The following is an 18,263-nucleotide window of genomic DNA, read 5'->3' on the forward strand; positions in this document are numbered from 1 at the left end:
AGGAAAGCTGCCTCCATCCTCAAAGACCCCACCCACCCCCAGCATGGACTGTTCACGCCCCTACCCTCCAGCTGGAGGTTCAGAGGTGTGAAATGCAGGACCACTAGACTGAAAAACTCTTTCTTTCCCTTAGACTCCTAAACAGCTGACAGGAGTTTATTACCAGGAAATACGTCATTACATGACGTACTGATGACCTGTACTGTTTACATTCTCAGTTTGCACATGCATAATTGAACATTCACTGTTGACTACTGCACATACAGCTCCCATGTAGCATACATTCTCTTATTATAATCTTATATATTTTTATTATATGTCTTCATTTGCTGCCTTAGATTTTGTGTTACTTATTTATCTACCTTATATTTCATTTGTATTGTGTGGCATTCATGCAGACGGCAAAGTAAGAATTTCATTGTACAGGTAAACTCGTTTCCGTACTGTGCATATGATAATAAACACTTTGACTTTGAGCTGACTTTTACTTCACATATTTCAACTTTGCTGTACATGTGCTTAAGTACTAACCCACCAAACATGATCTCTCATCCTAAGTCTTAGCAGCCAACGGAGACATTTACTATACATTTAATTTACTCTCAATGTCCACCACAAGCAAGGAGATTTAACACTAAAGAAACAGTACCTATGTAAGGTTACATCCTGACCTGTACTTTAAACAGACTGCAGTGGTAGTTTCTGCTACTCAAACCATCCATTCAGATTGTGCTAACAATATACATTTACATTCCCATGAACAGCTCAAGCCTCCAAGGTTTGTTCTGCACAAAACAATGGCTACAATATACCAAGAGATACCAAAGTGTAAAAGCATAAAACATTGTGCAGCCATGATAACCACATGGAGGAATATTCACAAACATGTGAGACATTTTTTAACCCTACATGTATACTGCTTTAGCACTGCAGCTTTTTCACAAAAGCTTCTTTTGACTGTGTAGTAGTTACAGTATGTATAGCAAGAAGCAAGGATTCTTAACGATGCTTTTTCTTTTCATTTAAATGAATAATGACATGGGGGGTGGGCTTATTCACTTTCTTACCAAGAGTTTTATGAGAAGACTGATAATTCTCTCGTGCTTAGGATGGTAAATATGCTGATGGAGCCAGCAGCCCTTTGGGTTAAGGCTAGAAAGGGAGGAACAGCTAGCCTGGCTCTGTCCAAAGATTAAATAAAAGTGCCTCTAAATCTCCCCAGTTAATAGATTATGTACACAAATTTACTGTATTTCTTGACTGAAACCAGTAGCTAGGCAACCAGTGGAGACCCCAGGAAGACACTGGTCCCAGCCAAGAAATACAGTAAGTTGGTGAATCCCATTGTAAAATGGCAAATTGATGTTTTTGCACATTTTTGTGTGAATAAAATAAACATATACAGTAACATGTTAATTAGTGAACCACAGAGGTGCTGGGTTTTACTGTTATGACAGACTAATCAGGCTTTTTCCTCACTTCCAAGCTTTATGCTAAGCTAAAGTAATCACCTGCTGGCTGTAGCTTCATATACTGGGTACAGACAGGAGGGTAGTATCGATGTTCTCATCCAACTCTCTGCAAGAAAGAGAATATTTCCCAAAATATGCAATTAAACCTTTAATCAAAAGATACACTCTTGTTCATTCTACATCAACAGCACAACTAAATGTGTAAAAAGGATGATCAGTGTCCATTTTGCAATATAGTGAACTTAAAGTACTAATGCTGCAAACATATCATCATTCAAATTGTAATATTTCATATAGAGAACATGTGAAGAAACCTCAGCATAGCCCAGTGATACCTTCTAAGGCATACAGGTGTGATGCCAATGGTTCTAAAGCTTTTCTAGAAAAATCATCTGACCACTGAATCATACATTACAGGAGAGGGCAAATATACTGTTAAATATGCAGGACTGAACCTTTGAAGCTCCAGCTGCAATTTAATCGGTTAATATTTAAAGCAGGGCTATTCTTTATATAAGACAGTTGATGGGCTGTAGGAGCTGGGAGAGAGTGGTTGTTGGAAATGAAGACATGAAGACTGGGATTTTATGTAGAGGAATCTTCATCCACATTGGTATTCAGAGGCCTGCACTGCCAGTAATAGCTTGTCAGACAGTAAATGCAGCAACACTTTTCCCACAGGGTCCCCCCTCCCGAGAATAGAAATCATGATTAGGCTCAGTTTTATTGGACCTTCTTTCCTCCTGCATCTTCACCTAATAGCATCTCTTCGTTATCCTGGGTACATATTGTCTGACAACATAATGCACCTGATCTTTTACCCATATTTGGATTCCGATTTTGTTTACATGAGCTGGAAAGTAGCTAACCATATTTTCAATTCTGTACAAATTCTTTTCAGAGAACCAGCTTGCAAAATGTTGTTACATTGTCCCAGATGTTTTAGTGACAGGCCTGACTGCTTGTTATTTTATCTAATAGCACTGGAAAATAACTGGCATTTATTCACAGTAGAATCAATGGATTATGAATGGACAAAAAGCAGGGCGGAATAAAACTCTAACAGCAGCAAAGCACAGAGTAACATTGAAATTCTAGGTTAACACCAACACATGTAGACACACAGTTGCATATTTTTTGTGATCCTCATATTATCATTCATTTGACCATTAACAATTTGCTGTGGCACATCAGCCATAAAGCTGCAAAGCTATTAGAGAGAAAACTACTGCAGCTCTGTGCTTTCCTGGTTGTTAACCATGCACTCTGCTGCTGAAAAGAGGTCTGTGTGGTTTCACTGACTGTTCTGATTGTGAATTGACCTGTGTGTGAGGACAAACACAAGCTCATGAAAAGCTGCAAACTCCCCACACTGTCATATGGTCTCTAAACCACACTTTTACACAAACACACACATTTTCGGGTACACAAAAATAGCAAAAAATAATTTATGCACACATCCTACGGAAAACTCCACCAAACACATTGCAAGTAAATATCATTTTGGAAAGGATAATGAATGCCCTAGACAAATTATGCAAAGCATATTGAGCCATTATATTTCTAGCTCTGTTCTCAAGTGGTCACACAATAAAAAAACAAACAAAAAAACAACAACTGCAAAACAGGGTGGTGCCAAGGCAGAAAGCAATTCTTCCTTTCTCTTGATTAGCTTGTGAAAAGATTAAGTTGTCCACTCCATTCCATTCAAAGCAGCTTTCCATATTTGTGTGCTTCTCAGCACAGACCCTTACTACGCTTAAATTAAGGTGTGCTGTGCATTATACAGACAAAAAATGCTTAAGAGTGCAGAAAAGCTCGCATTAGATGAGCACCCCCTCCCTTTTTTTGACAAAAGCCAATGTTTTTCATACAACAGATGGTATACTAGAGTGAGATGCTTTTTTTCCGAGCCCATTGGCAGTTTGTTAGAATCATGAACTGTGTGTGCAAATCCACTGAGATACAACACAAGTGACATGGAATGAGGGAGAACTGTGCTATTATTTATTGGCAGCCAAAATCCAATAGAAAGTCTTCTGATCCTTAAATAAAAACTATCTCCAGTAAAGCATTGTAATTGCCTGACAAAAAAATGATGTTTTTTTCTTCATTCTATGATCTAAATATGAGTGCAAAGAATGCTAAGTGACATGCTTCAGTAGACTACAGCATGCTAATTGCTTTGATTATGAACAATATGTTTCCCAGGAGAGATGGTACCTCGGAGGGGAAGGTGTTCAACGTGAGAGCTTGTCTGCCAGAATGAAACCCTTTCAAAGCCGACCACCTCTGCCTGTCATCCTCTCTCAGACATGGAAAGAAACAGAATTACTGGGGCACTCAAATGAACATGCAAGAAAATGGGCCACTGCTCAAAAGTTACACCGTTTGTGATTTGCATATGCTGAATGAGGCTGAAATATAGATGTTAATTCTTGCTCCAGTCTTAACTAGCACAGTTTCAGCCCCAGTTTAAAGATTAAATCCCACAAAGTGACATATCTTGTTTAATCAGAAACTGTCTGATTCATGTGACTCTCAGTATTGACATGGGTTGTACTGGTTTTATGGACAAAAAGTAAGAAAAGGACAGTATGTAAAACTAGACCAGAGTGTTTACTGATGTCTAACAATTCTCTTAAATTTCAGAAAGTGCTTTCACAACATCTGACGTGGCCCTCCTGGGGCCAAATTGAAATGATCAACAATTGCCATCCTCATAATGAAAGTGGATTCCTAAAAGCTATTTTTCATCAGCAGAACCTGCAGCACAGCATTCAGTTACCTGGAGTGTTAACAAGCCATTTCAGCATTGTGTTTTGTGTTTTCAAACATTTATGCTAAGGTCATTACTTAGCTGGATAGATTTTAGGGGAAGATAGGACAGTGAAATACATTTTTGTCAAAAGCAATAATGATGCCTGAATCATACAAAATTGGCAGTTATGAATCTTGTGATATTCACTTTACATTCAGTTCACTGTCAACATACTCTAATCACAATCTTTTATGGAGAAATACCACTCAATTTAAGAACCATCTTTATCTTGTGACCTTTATTAACCGAGCTTTTAAACTGTAATGAAAGGACCACTGATAGATTGGATTTTTTTTCTCATTCCACTAAATTCTCATTCTTTATCTTCGCAAACCTTTTGTATAATTTGGTCCTATTTATTTAATATTTTACATTTTTATTTCATTTAGCATCGGGGGTCTTGCAAAACAGGTATGTGTTTGAAATAAAAGCTTAATTTGTTTATATTTCTCATTATTGTTTCCTAACTTACCAATTAATCTTCAGTACAGGTGAACTTTGGTGTGACATTAAAAATCAGGGAAAAACTGTTATGTCATTTGTAGCTACAGGGCTCATTCCAGAGTGGTCTGCCGTTGTTCCACGTGGGAGTCGGATATATTACATCTGAAATTCAGTGGTATTCCTCTTTAACACAGAATAAAAAATGGCAAGGGTGAGTATGCCCAGGAATATATTCATGAACAGTACTCCCATTAAATGTCAAAGAGACTTCACATTCAGTGACAAGTTTCAGCATTTGCTCAGTTTTGACAAGGTGTCCCAAGGACACAAATGACAGAAAAGGTTGTGTTCCAAAAGAGAGACATTTGAACATTTTAGCACTTTTTCTTATAAAGAAACTGTTGGCATGAAAATAAATAACACATTTATAATCCTTGTAGAAATAAAAACCACCATTACTCATTTCAATAAAAAATATGGACATTATTTTAGAATTACAGTAGTTGCTTTAAAAATAGAGTAGTCATAAAGTAATAATTTTACCCAAAAAGACTAATTTTAGTGTTTTGTAAAAGAAAAAGACATATAGATGAAAGAGTAATCTTTGACCTGCAAAGGCATGCAGATAATTGCAAATTCATCACTTGACCAAGCACCATTTCAGCAAACTAGTGATTTTGCTGATGTTTTCCAGCTGGCGGTATGGCTATTCAGCATGACCTCCACCCAATGAGAGGGATAAAAACAAATTTTCCAAAATGGAAACTTTTTATTGTCAAAAAGCAACAGATTACACAGTTAACTTTCAGCAATCCTAACTGAAACTGTACTCACATTCGGGACTTCAAAATTAAAGGCTCATATACTTACACACAATCTATCTATAATATACAAAAAATAATACATAATAAATATTAACATGGCCACAAGAGAAAAAGTAAGTCATTGAAAACAATTAGCAGAGAGCAAATGCTGGGAAAGTAGAAACAAGACAGTGTGCCTTGATTTTTTCCCCTTTTACATTTTTTACAAATTGTGCAATATTTCATACTAAGGCTCTGGTCTTGAAGTGACTGTTGTTTGATCCACACAGCATGTACACTCTGAAATGCACACATGCACCCACTGACACACATGCACACACACACACACACACATACATCCCTGTGCTCTGAGCACTCTGTGGGGTGTAACAAACCATTGCAGGAATAAAAACGGGCTGCTCAATGTATGACCTGTGATGCTCGTGGGAGTAGACCAGCTTTTATAAATGGACATGCACTTCACGTTGAGGTGAAAAAGAAATCTCCCTTTGCATCGAAAAATTGACTTTTTTAGGAGTGAAATAAAAAAAAACAAATAAACAACAACAACAAAAATAACCAAGAAACATGACAATATTATAACCATTAAGGCAAGAAACACCTGGAGTGGTATCAGCAATATTGTAACAACATGATAATGTTTAGGTACATGGATATGATGAAACATTTAATTACTTCTTCACTGTCTTTTTTTAAGCACAAGGTTGTTCTCAAAAGCAATGTTTTTAAAATCCAAACATCATTTCATCTTTTTTTCCTTTTTTATTGTAAAAGATGATTAGAAAATAACAATGTCAGACACAAAGGACATATGGGTCGTAAAACTACAAGAAATCATTTCTAGTTTTAAGCTGCAACTTCAAAACCACACATTGTAAATCCCCATCATTAAGCCCCCCTGCCCGGTAAATGAAAAAAATATCACTTACATTAAAATCATTTTATCCTTCGGTGATGGTATATTCCAACAGTCACCAAGTTTTGCTTTACTTACAGCAATTGTGTAGTCTGTTGCAAATTAAAGCATTCAGTTTAGTTTGAGAAAAAAAAAGAAAAATTGTCCTTGCAATGCAACTGGCAACTGTTGACCCCAAAAAGCATCTTTACATCTTCTTTTTAGTGCAACTCTTAAAATGTAAAACATTTCCAGTGATTCCTTGAGAGGTATCATTTCTTTGTTTTGTGTTCTTTTTTCTTTTTCTGTTCATATTTATGTATTTCACACCTCACAGAATTACGCATCTTCAAAATATCCAAAGCAGGAGGTTTTGTTTTCAGTGAATTATCAAATTTTTTCTCTTTTCCTCTTTTTTTTTTTTTTTTTTTCAGGCGCTCTGCATTGGCATAGCCTTCCACAATGTCTGTTTACTAGAACATAAACACAGGAGGAGATCCAAACCTCCTGCGCATTCCCACTCCCTTCAGCCTCCATGTTTCATATGTTTTATATTCAATCACCTCGTGATTGGAAGTCCACCTTCTACCTCTGAAAATAAGCAATAGGAGAAGGAGGAACAGAAAAATAATTGGAGGATGAAGAGAAGAGAGATAGAAAGAGAGAGTGTGCTGTACAATGGGAACAAGCCCAGATCAAGATCACTCAGGGAAATAGAGACATAGATGAGAAAAAAACCCCACAGCAAAACCTTCATATAACGCAGTAAGGTTCCCTTGGTAACCTGGATTTTCTGCAGTAGAGCAGTGTGGTGCTGAAGCAGCGCCGGAGCTCCCTGTTGGAGAAGATGCAGATAAAAGGATTGACCCCAGCCTGGGCAAAGCTCATCCAAACAGCTGCTGTTAGGTAGCCCCCAGGGACTACTGGGCCCCGTGCAAACACCCGCCAGTAACAGGCGACTAGATAGGGCCCCCACAGCGCCAGGAAGAAAAATGTCATGATGTAGAACATCCTACTAATCCTCTTCTCTGTTTTGAATTCATCCAATACCAATAGACGCCTGCGACCCGCTGCATTGCTGTTTTGCCGAATGCCTAACAAAGTAGGCGGGGTGGGGCCTCGACCAAATCCTGCCAGCCAGTTGGCTGCCGCCTGACCACTGGCACCTGGTCCGTGGAAGGTCCAGTTCTGGCTGACAGCAGGCACGAACTGGACAGGCTTCATCTTTCGGCGGTCATGAACAAAGAAGATGAGCTTGAGGTAAACCAGCTGTGTAGCCAAGAGAATGAGCGCCAGCAGGAGCATGAAGCCCAGAGAATCATTTGCCCTGAAGGAACGGTGCTGGAATGTGCACTGGTCCTCCTCCCGGATAAAAGAGTATGTCCCTACGTCTAACACTGGTGGAAATGCCATAGCCACTGACAATGTCCATACCATGCAGATGACAGCCAGACAGGTCCAGAAGGTCAGCCTCTTGGTGTAGAAACGGTGATGTGCGATGGCCAGGTAGCGGGTGACACTGACACAGAATAACATGAATGCTGTATGGAAACAGGAGAGCACACCCAGGAAGGCTATCACTTTGCAGGTCAGCGTGCCATAGGTCCAGGCAGATCCATTCTTGACTGATGTGAAGACAAAGGGGAAGCAGATCGCAGATCGCAGGATATCTGAAGCACACAGGTCTAGCAGGAAATAGTAGGGTGCTCGGTGCAGACTCTTGTCTTTGACCAGGAGGATGGAGATCAGGAGGTTTCCTACCACACCAACTCCAATGATGAAACCCAGAGAGGTCAGTTTGAGGAACGTAGTGAGAGGAGAGACATTCTGCAAGATGGTGTGGTCCCCTGCATGGCTATAGTTCGCCATAGATGGAGGAGGGATCATAAAGATAGGGGAATAGCTTCAGCCAAGTATCATGATCTAGAGGTAGCAGGGGGAGGTGTTAGATCCATTTGGCGGTGTGCTTTGAAGAGGTTTCCAAGTATATAGGCAACCTCTCCTCTAAGGCATCCTTTGTTCCTTTGTCTCATCACACCTAAAAAATTCCCTGAAAAATATTATCCACCCATCAGCATCCAGTCTCTTACAACAGCTGCACAGTTTCAACAGCACTAGCACAATCTAGAATATGATAAACAATCATTTTTCTCTGCCTGTCATTTATTTTTTATTTGCTTTACATTTTAATATTTAGAGTGGCAGAGTGCAGAGCTGCGCCTCAGCCTGGATACTTTGTCTACAGACAGAAATACAGGCAGACAGTGAAGGAGCTCGGTTAGATTCAAGCATCAATCCCTTACTGTAATAGGATTTTCTTTCAGGAGGCTTCGGAATTTACAGAACAAAAGCACCTCGATAACAAAAAGCACAGTCCAGCCTTTATTAACATACGACGCATTTCCTCCAGTGCCACTCGAAATGAAGCGAATTACCCAAAGAAACAAGAGCTCAGACTAAAATAGTTTTGGACATTTTCCGCACATTGTGAATCATTAGGAGAAATGCAGTCCAAAATAAGCTCTTCTTGATCACACCCTACACCCAGCAAAACAGAGGAAGGCTCTGTATAGCGGTGGATGCCTCGAATGAACTCGCCCTGCCTTTATGCACTGTAGAAAATCGACTGAGGGTGCATACATAACAAAGCATCCCCGTTTTTGTCTGATTAGAGGTTAACTGGATTACGGGTTTTACGTTAATCAGCAGTGTTCGAGGGTGTTTACTGAGTCAGCCTAAATTTTCCAGATCACCTTTTATATTAATAATTACAAAGAGTTAAGGTATATACTGTGGGATACTGACACTGTAAACCGCATTTCGACATAATTCAGCTCGCTATTGAGAGGGTGTGATTATCAGACAGGATTGATTGAAAACAATGGGTCTAAATGACAATACCAATCCTGCTGGTAGCAGTATACGGGATGCTGCATTCAATAACTATTTTCATTTAAATTACATATAGCCTACGGTATTACCTTAGTGTTGCCGTTTGTGTCTACTTACGCGTTTAAATGCGTCCTCCGATTGTCGGGCGAGTATTTTACGAGCGTTTGAATCCGATAGATTTCAGTAAGAAAAACGGCAGGATCAAATCGTCGTCCTCGTTTCCCAGTCGGTTTGATAAAGCACAACAGTGTAGCAGATCTGCACGTCCATTAGACTAGAATAATTTCCAAGTCCCCACGATGAATGAAATGCAGCCACCACATAAGACAGGGCCAAAAAAAAAGGACAGAGAGAATGAGACAGATTGCCGATCACAATCGAAATCCTACCTGTTGATATTATTTCGTATCCCTCTTGGACGTTATTTACATTGCACAAGTCGGGTTTATGCTGTTTTAAAAAACCTGGTTTGTTGCCTGCCCCCCTTTTTCCTCCTCGGTGAATATCCTACAGTAAACGGAGTCCAGTGCGCATGCGCTCTGCATCCCTTTTTGCGATCCAAGACGCGTCTTGCCTCTTGTTGCTGCAGCAGCAGCCTCCGTCTCTCTCACGGGAATATCTGTACAGCAGCTAGCGTTACAGGACTCTATATTCTGTGGTAACATGCTGTGTAACGGTTTACTTTCTATGGTTACAGTGTAGATAAAGAGAACTTTATGACTGGTTTAGTTCTATTTCTAGTTTTAAAATCCCGTATTTAAACCAAATAGCATTCAAATCATAAATGTGGTTCAGTCTTGGCTGATTAAATCTTTTTATTACATTAACTCCCTTGTAAATAGTAGTTTATAATTTGCAGATGTGATAATCTATAGCACTTGTTTATTCTGCCTTTCATTGTGGTCATACATTTCACTACCCACATATGTCGACCATTATGTATAAAGTGACTTCCCCTGTACTGTATATGCACAACTGACAAGCACTTTACTGGCTGTTGTTTATTGTGCCCGATAAATTGTACATGATAAATTCATAGCGTTTGATCTCTCAACCACGAATGGAGAAACCATAATGTCATGAAGAGTGTAACAAGTGAACGATGATTCAATCAGCCACGTACAGACACAATTAAATGCTGCACACAGACATAAAATAGAGCAGTGGTATGGTGGCTTTGTACTTCACTGAGGTATGGAACATAACATATTAATTTTGATCATACATGTAGAGAATGTGTTGCTACTGGCAACTACAATTTCTCATAGTAGAGAACAATGTGAACTGTGCAGATGTTTTATTATTAAAAAGCAGCTGCTGAGATGCAAAGTCAGCTCCTTTTCACCTCACACAGCAACCTGTCCACTGGTAATAAATGCATCCCCACCCATTTCCAACTTATTGTATATATGGGATTATAAGGCATATCAATCAGTTATGACCAGAAGTTGGGAAGGAAATCAGATATATCATTTATTCTTAACACATAGTCACATCACTCGACTCTTGTGATATTGTGCTTCAAGCAATGACAATGTTGTGCTGCACACTGCAAACAGAAACACCAGGAAATTACAGTAATCACTCGAAGCATGGATTATCTGCAACATACAATGTAGTCATCCATGGGAGTATGCAATAACTGCAGCAGTCTTTTCTTGAAGAACAGTGTTTGGTTCTTAATCTGAGCATGGCAACAAACAGCAGTTCCTGCTTTTGGACTTCCGGAATGTCCCCCTCTACCTTCTTTAAAAGAGTTCAAGTGGTTCCCGTTGAGTTTCACTCTTTTATTCCAATAAGGCACGTTTCTTCCCGGTCACTTCGACTCGACACAATCTTTGTGTCAGAAAGTCTACAAAAGATCACACCGGGAGGTATTAATACGGTGGATGGTAACTGGAAAGCACATGATCCGAGGAGCCTATTTCATCACAGCTGTTCGTTACGCTTCCGTGCGTACCAGCCGAGGCAGGCGCAGAAACCCACGACGGTCACTACGGTGCCCAACAGAAGGGCCAAGCCGTCTCCGACATCGTAAGCCTCTGCTGGAGAGATCAGAGAAAGAAAAATCAGCCAGAATATCGCTAAGACATTGGGAATTCCAAGTTTGTGAGCCATGTTGCGCTTTTCCGCTGTTGCTGTTGACTTTCGGGAAGCTGGAGAGCGCCTGCGTCAAAGTCAGACGATCGCAGCAGTGCAGTTGAACTTCCTGGTGCGCTCAGCCAATTGCAGAGCTGCTTTTATTCTGGCATGCGCCTTCTGGATGTGTGCGTGTGTCTTTTTTTCCTCAAAGAAAATTCCCTTTATGTTTCATCAGGCATTTGTCCTGTGGCATAGAAATTATTGCACAGGTCTACTTTTGTTTGATTTGATTTTTTTTATACAGGTCAAATACAAATGAAAACTGATCCTGGGTTCCAACCTATAATTATCCTACAGGGAGAGAAGTGGATTTGTCACATAATGAAGATCAGGCTGACAGCCTGTCAGTGCTTCATGTCCCTTTCCCTCAGGCCCTGCTATAAACAAATGAGACTATTTTACACCAGTCAGGATCAACAATGGCTTGATATTCCCTCTGAAAACAAACACAACATGCATTGGCTATACTGTGTGTTGGTAAAGGTCAGATAAACAAAAAGCCCATTACAGCTGTGAGACAAGTATTTTACACATTACAAATGCTTTTAGTTGCCTTTGTCAGCTTTCCTGGTACACTATTTTAATTTAGACAAGAAGAGAATTTCAAAATAAAAGGACATATCTCCAAGTTTAGCTGCTCTGCTGTTCCTCCGTTCATCCCTTGATGAAACTGGCTTCAAATCTTCAATGTTGTAATGACTAAACAGATAAACATCTCATACTGTCACCACTGCACCAAGGAAGAAGATGATTTTTTTTTTATTTAGCTTTGACTTTAACACATATGCACAGTTGTCAAGAAAGCAAACCCACAACATATCACTGATACTGTAAGAAAGGATAACATTATTATTATTGTTATTGGCTAAATAAAATAACTATTCAGCAGTCTTAAGTAGTTACACATATGTACAAAGGTGTCAAGCCAAGAACACAAGGTGTTTCACCGGAACTAAGCTCTGATTACACAGCCTGTATGAAGAGCAGAATATCAATCAAGGTGTAGATCCACTATGCACTCACAGAAATATACATACACAGGTACAATAGATCTATCAAAAAAGAAGAAAAATCACAATATTGGTCATCAAAAGATAACAATAAACTGTTACAAAAAACAAGGATAATTCCTCATTGAGATGGATGTCGTGTTCCTATATAAAATGTCCATTTTGATCCCAGTCTAGCAGTAGTAGCTTTTTGATCAAAGTTACCACCTCTTTGTGGTTTTCCAGTCTGTTTTATGGCACACAATAAACAATGTTGGGACCAAATGGAGAGCTTCTTTGAGATGTATAGCAACATATGACCTTTTATAAGTGTGAGTTGCCCAGAGGTGAATGGATCCAGGAAAGAACAGGAAACTGTATCTGCAAGCAAGGAAAGATTAAATAATGTGCAAACAAATTTAAGCCATTTACTGTGATTGATTTCTTACCTTAAGAAAGTGCGCTCTCGACAAGCTCACTTACTAAAATGAATGGAAAATAATGGCTGCCTGGAAGGTAGGAAATCAGTCTGCACTATGATACAATAATCACTGCTCACCAAATTTCATATATATGTACACTGCATTCCACTGTGTCTAATATGAAGATTTTGATGCAGTTTTTTTGATTAGGGACCTTCTGTCAAGAATCGTCTGTAGTAAGCAGGAAATCAATATAAAAACCACATTTGGTTGAGTACTGTATGTCACAGATATGCATCTTTGTTTGTGCATTTGCACATGTACAGGTATATATGCATGGAAGATTGATAGCTCATTGCATTTCCTGTCATCATATACTGTAAGTGTCAACTCTGCAGGTCACACTGATGAATGCAATCATGTGGTTGGTTTATTATCTCATGTTGTAAGCCTACACATAATAAAAAGTCCAAAATGACAGCACAGAAAGGTCTAGAGACATAATACTAATGCTGTTTGAGATATGTTCCGTGTGTGAGTGTTTATTTGGGATGTTAAAGGAATAGCTCAACATTAAAACATACATTTATTTGCCTTCTTCCCAAAAGCTACACTAAAAGATTGACATCACTCCCAGCTAAATATAAAGCTGGAGCCAAAAGCCTGTTACAGTAGCTTTGCTCCTTCTCCTTTCCAGTCGTTGTGTTAAGCTAAACTAATCACCTGCGAGTGGTGTCAGTCTTTCCATTTAAGTCTTTGCTTGAAAACAGTTAAGCTTATTTGCATGGGATGATGTAATCTCTAAACTCAAGATAGCTGTTGGATTTTTGCTCTTATTAGTAAGCTTACACTTATTTGTTGTGACTGTTGATTGTCTCAGAAAACAATCCATAAAATTTCATGAGACAGATGGTGTGAGCAGGTCTGAAGAAACAAACTAAGGTTGTTCCTCTTCCTACTAGAACTGAAAAAGGTTGATAAGGATAAGGATAATCACCTTTATTGGCCAAGTATGTTACACACAAGGAATTTGTTTCCGGTACAGAACCGATGGCAGCCATCTGCAGCGCCAACTCAACTGATGGCTCTAACCATCGGGGGCAACGGGGTGGGGTGGGGGGTGGGGGGGTTCAGTGTCTTGCCCAAGGACACTTCGACATGTGGACTGAATGTCACGGTAATGCTGCTTTTTCAGGTTTGAGGTATCTAATTCATTTGGCAACTCTAAAACACATTTAGCATTACACAAAAATTAGTTAAGTTGCCACAGTTAAATCAAACGTATAATTGCCACTGTGGGTCCTATTTGGCTAAAATTCTGGTTCAGACTCACTATCTGATTCATACATCTTGTTATTTTATTCTGCAATTAGTATATGTTTGGATAAACATATTCTATGGCATGCATACAGTATTTGCACTCAATCAATGAAAGGAAAAACATTTTTGATACCTTGTTAGTGAATGCATTTCTTTCACCTGTTTTAAGTTCATGACTTTTGATATGTGCATTATCAAACAGGCTCCTACTGAATGCTTTGAGGTGTTGCCCTTTGACAGACAAGCAAAAACCAAAAAGGAAGAGGTAATTTTGCTCAAATCAATCAACTTTTATTTATATAGCACTTTAAAAAACAACTGGAAGTCAACCATAAAGCTTTACACCAGTCATATAAAATTGTAGAATAAAATAAAATAAGTATAAAACAAACAGAGTAGATAAAATAAAATAAAATAAAATAACAAGTATATAAACAAATTTGAAGTTGAAAGCAGGTAGTCAACTCAAAAAGTAAGTGTCAGGGCACTAGTGGGAAGTAAAAGGCAGTGTAAATAAATCTTTATTTTGGACTTAAAAATGTGCCAAGTCTATGGTAGAATGCATGTGAAATGGTAGAGAGTTCCACAATTTGGGAGCAGCTACAGAGAAGGAATGATCACCTCACTGCTTGCATTTGGATCTTGGGACTTCTAAAAGAAGCTAACCAGTAGACGGGAGTGCTCCGTTGTGCTTGCCGTGGTTTAGAGGTTCTGTCAGGTAGGAAGGTGCTGGGCCATTAAGGGGGGGAGGTTCAGTGTCTTGCCCAAGGACACTTCAACATGTGGACTTCAGGCACCGAGATTTGAACCTTTAACCTTCTGGTTGGAGACAACTGCTCTACCCACCGCACCAATGTCGCCTCCCCAACTATAAATATTTGCATCTATTTCAGACAAAAAAACACATCCAAGTACAGAAGCTATCATTACTATATTACCCATGCTAGCAGTGTGGCTCTGGGGACAGCAGTGTCTGTCTGTTCATCCACCATTCTCATCCAGACTGAAATATCACAGCAATTGTTGAAATCATTGCCATGAAATTTTGTTTGCATTCATAGACTCCAGTAGACAAATCCCAATGACTCTGGTGATCACCAAGCCCAAAGCATAGCATCACAAGAGTGCCAGCATGGCTGTAGAGTCTTAGTCCGTAAACAGCATCATCAACATGACATGACATTTATACAAGGCGCCTCAAAAAGTGTGCCATTGCACTGATGGGATTCATATCCATAGCTCTATTTATGCTCCTCTTATGATCTCCTTACTGCTCTATACAGATTTTATATCATTCTCATGTGTTTGCTGCCATAGACTACATCCTTTTTAATTTAAAATATTTGTACAAGGAGGGATACAAAACAGCAGCAGTGAAAGGTCACAGAAGAGCATAAGGTTAGAATGAAGAAGGAGAAAAAGAATAATCAAGGTGCACATCAGTAGAAGGGAATTATTATCACACAGTGAAAAAGAGAAATAATATGAATAAATGCTGCAGCAGTCATTATAGTTCTAAAACTTTTTTAAAGGTGCGCCCACGCTGGCTTTGTGTGCCTCATATACTGTACATACTAATACATTATTCTGCTTGAGTGTGTTTTTTTCTTAATCTCTATTTCAGCGGTTGTACCTGTGCCACAGTATGGCCTTAGGCTGGACCTCTTCACAGCCTGTTCTCTCATGCATCATGTCAAACAACCTGTTAAGTGACCTATTTATCTGGGCCAGTTCCTTTGGCTCATACACCCCATATATTTTCTGGACTGCTTCACATTGCTTCATGCTTAAATCAAAACTGCTGCAGAACCAGCAAATGCCTCCATGTGCTTGCCTGTTCAGCAGCACCTCTCATGCCACTTTAAACATGTCTCATAACTTTAGGGCTTTGCAGAGAGATTAAATAGCTACATACTGTTTGCATCTGGTGTTCTTAAGGGTCAGAAAGAGGAATTCATATTACATATTTTGTTTCTCTGTATTTGTTTCTTGTTTATAGTGCTTCAATAAGGCATGTCAAATATAGTCATTAGTTAGGAATTTGTACCATAATGGCTGCAAGACAGTATCTGGATGTGTTCACATGTTCATAATAGTACATACTTCATTGAGTGCAGCCTCTGAGGATGAAGAATGCTTTAAGACATCAGTTCAATTTACTTACGAAGTTGTACCAGTGCATTTTTTGCAACTGAGCCATCAGTGGCTGTCAGTCAGGCGAAATTAACGAGTCTGCTGATTGCAATGCTGGTAATTACAGAGTGCAGCTGGAGCGGTGCTGTGTCAAGCCTGGGAGATATTTTAAGCTTATGTCTGTCTTTTCTCCCAACAGCCAGGTCAAGTATTGCTCTACAGTGGATCAGTAAAAGGCCGTTAAATAATGGCAGGCTATATCTGTATCCAACAGAAATGTGTCATGTTTAGAAACGTGGTGCCACAACCAAAAAGTCACAGGTTGATTCCCTGCAGTAGCCAGTGTGTCTATCAGTGTCCTTCAGCAAAACATCAAACCTGTACTTGCTTTTAAACTACAAGTCACCCTGGATTTAAGGCTTATAATAATGCATAGCTATTGTGATAATGTAACTAATTTCTAAAATTCAGCTTACTACCTTGCCAATGAATTAATTCGGTATTAACAGAAGAGCTGTTTGTGCAGTCTTCCCATTTATTCAGAGAACATTATGTAAAAACTAGATTATGTCATGGACCGAGTAGAGTTTTCTCACAGCAGTCTATAAAGTTGTGTAGCCAATGACCCTAACACTTAGCCTCCACTGTGGCCTTTAAAAGAGTTATCTGGCAGGGAGAGGCAACAAGGGAACAATGTAATTGTCATCAGCAGGTTCATTTATTAGTCCACAAACATAGACTTTACACTGTCAACACACACATCCTGCACATCCCCTGTCTAAAGCCTTACATATATCATATCCTTATATCATATCAGTATACTTTCTCCAGCTCTAGGCAGTACCCAAGCCTGTTGGTGAGCAGGTATGCTTTAACTATATCTAAGCCACTCAGTCTGAGTCAGACAAGTTTTGTCAGCTACTGTAGCATTGTGGGAACCAAGTGCCCTGTTCCCCATCTGAAAAACACACTAACATACACACATACAATCAAGCCACAGGGGTTGCAAGCTAATGACTTCTGTGCTGGTCTCAAGCCCGGATAAATAGAGAGGGTTGTGTCAGGAAGGGCATCCGGCGTAAAAACATGCCAAATTTAAACATGCGAATCATCAGTGTGAACTCCATACTGGATCAGTCGAGGCCCGGGTTAATAACGACTGCCACCAGTGCTGTTGACCTCCAGGGTGCTGGCAGAAATTGGACTACTGTTGGTCGAAGAAGGAGAGGAGGTAGAAGGATTTGTAGACAGAGAGAGAAGAGGAAAGGCAGGAGTATAGGTCTGAGAATAGGGACTCTTAACGTTGGCACAATGACAGGGAAAGGTAGAGAGCTGGCGGACATGATGGAGAGAAGGAAGGTAGATATACTGTGTGTGCAGGAGACCAGGTGGAAGGGTAGCAAAGCACGTAGCATTGGAGGGGGATACAAACTGTTTTATTATGGTGTGGACAGGAAGAGAAATGGGGTAGGAGTGATCCTGAAGGAGGAGCTCATGAGGAATGTTTTAGAGGTGAAAAGAGTGTCAGACAGGGTGATCAGTCTGAGGTTGGAAACTGAAGGGGTAATGTTGAATGTAGTCAGTGGTTATGCTCCACAAGTAGGGTGTGAGTTAGAAGAGAAGGAGAGATTCTGGAGTGAGTTAGATGAGGTGATGGAGAGTATTCCCAGAGGGGAGAGAGTGGTGATTGGGGCAGACTTCAATGGGCACGTTGGTGAGGGGAACAAAGGTGATGAGGAGGTGATGGGCAGGTTTGGTGTTAAGGGAAGGAACCTAGAAGGACAGATGGTGGTGGACTTTGCTAAGAGGATGGAAATGGCTGTAGTTAACACCTATTTCCAGAAGAGGGAGGAACATAGAGTTACATATAAGAGTGGAGGTAGGAGTACGCAGGTAGACTACATTCTAT

General features: G+C 39.7%; 1 protein-coding gene across 2 annotated transcripts; it reads right to left on the reverse strand.

Moving 5' to 3' along the window:
• Window positions 1–6,893: 6,893 nt before the first annotated feature.
• On the reverse strand, window positions 6,894–9,905 carry gpr85 (G protein-coupled receptor 85). 2 transcript variants are annotated; one of them, XM_020614370.1, is made up of 2 exons: window positions 9,738–9,905; window positions 6,894–8,506 (listed from the first exon to the last, which is right to left on the reverse strand). In XM_020614370.1, the coding sequence occupies exon 2, from the start codon at window positions 8,341–8,343 to the stop codon at window positions 7,210–7,212; it is 1,134 nt and encodes a 377-aa protein (XP_020470026.1). In that variant the 5' UTR covers window positions 8,344–8,506; window positions 9,738–9,905; the 3' UTR covers window positions 6,894–7,209. The 2 variants fall into 2 exon arrangements, with proteins under 2 accessions (XP_020470026.1, XP_020470025.1); XM_020614369.1 differs by having other exon boundaries at window positions 9,466–9,905.
• Between the last annotated feature and the right edge of the window lie 8,358 nt (window positions 9,906–18,263).

Source organism: Monopterus albus, unplaced genomic scaffold (genome assembly GCF_001952655.1).
Source record: "Monopterus albus unplaced genomic scaffold, M_albus_1.0 scaffold145.1, whole genome shotgun sequence".
In the NCBI taxonomy this organism is placed as follows: domain Eukaryota; kingdom Metazoa; phylum Chordata; class Actinopteri; order Synbranchiformes; family Synbranchidae; genus Monopterus; species Monopterus albus.

What these genes read in the sequence shown, in the direction of transcription:
- gpr85 (XM_020614370.1), bottom strand. Translation starts at nt 8,343, where the DNA reads ATGATCCCTCCTCCATCTATGGCGAACTATAGCCATGCAGGGGACCAC.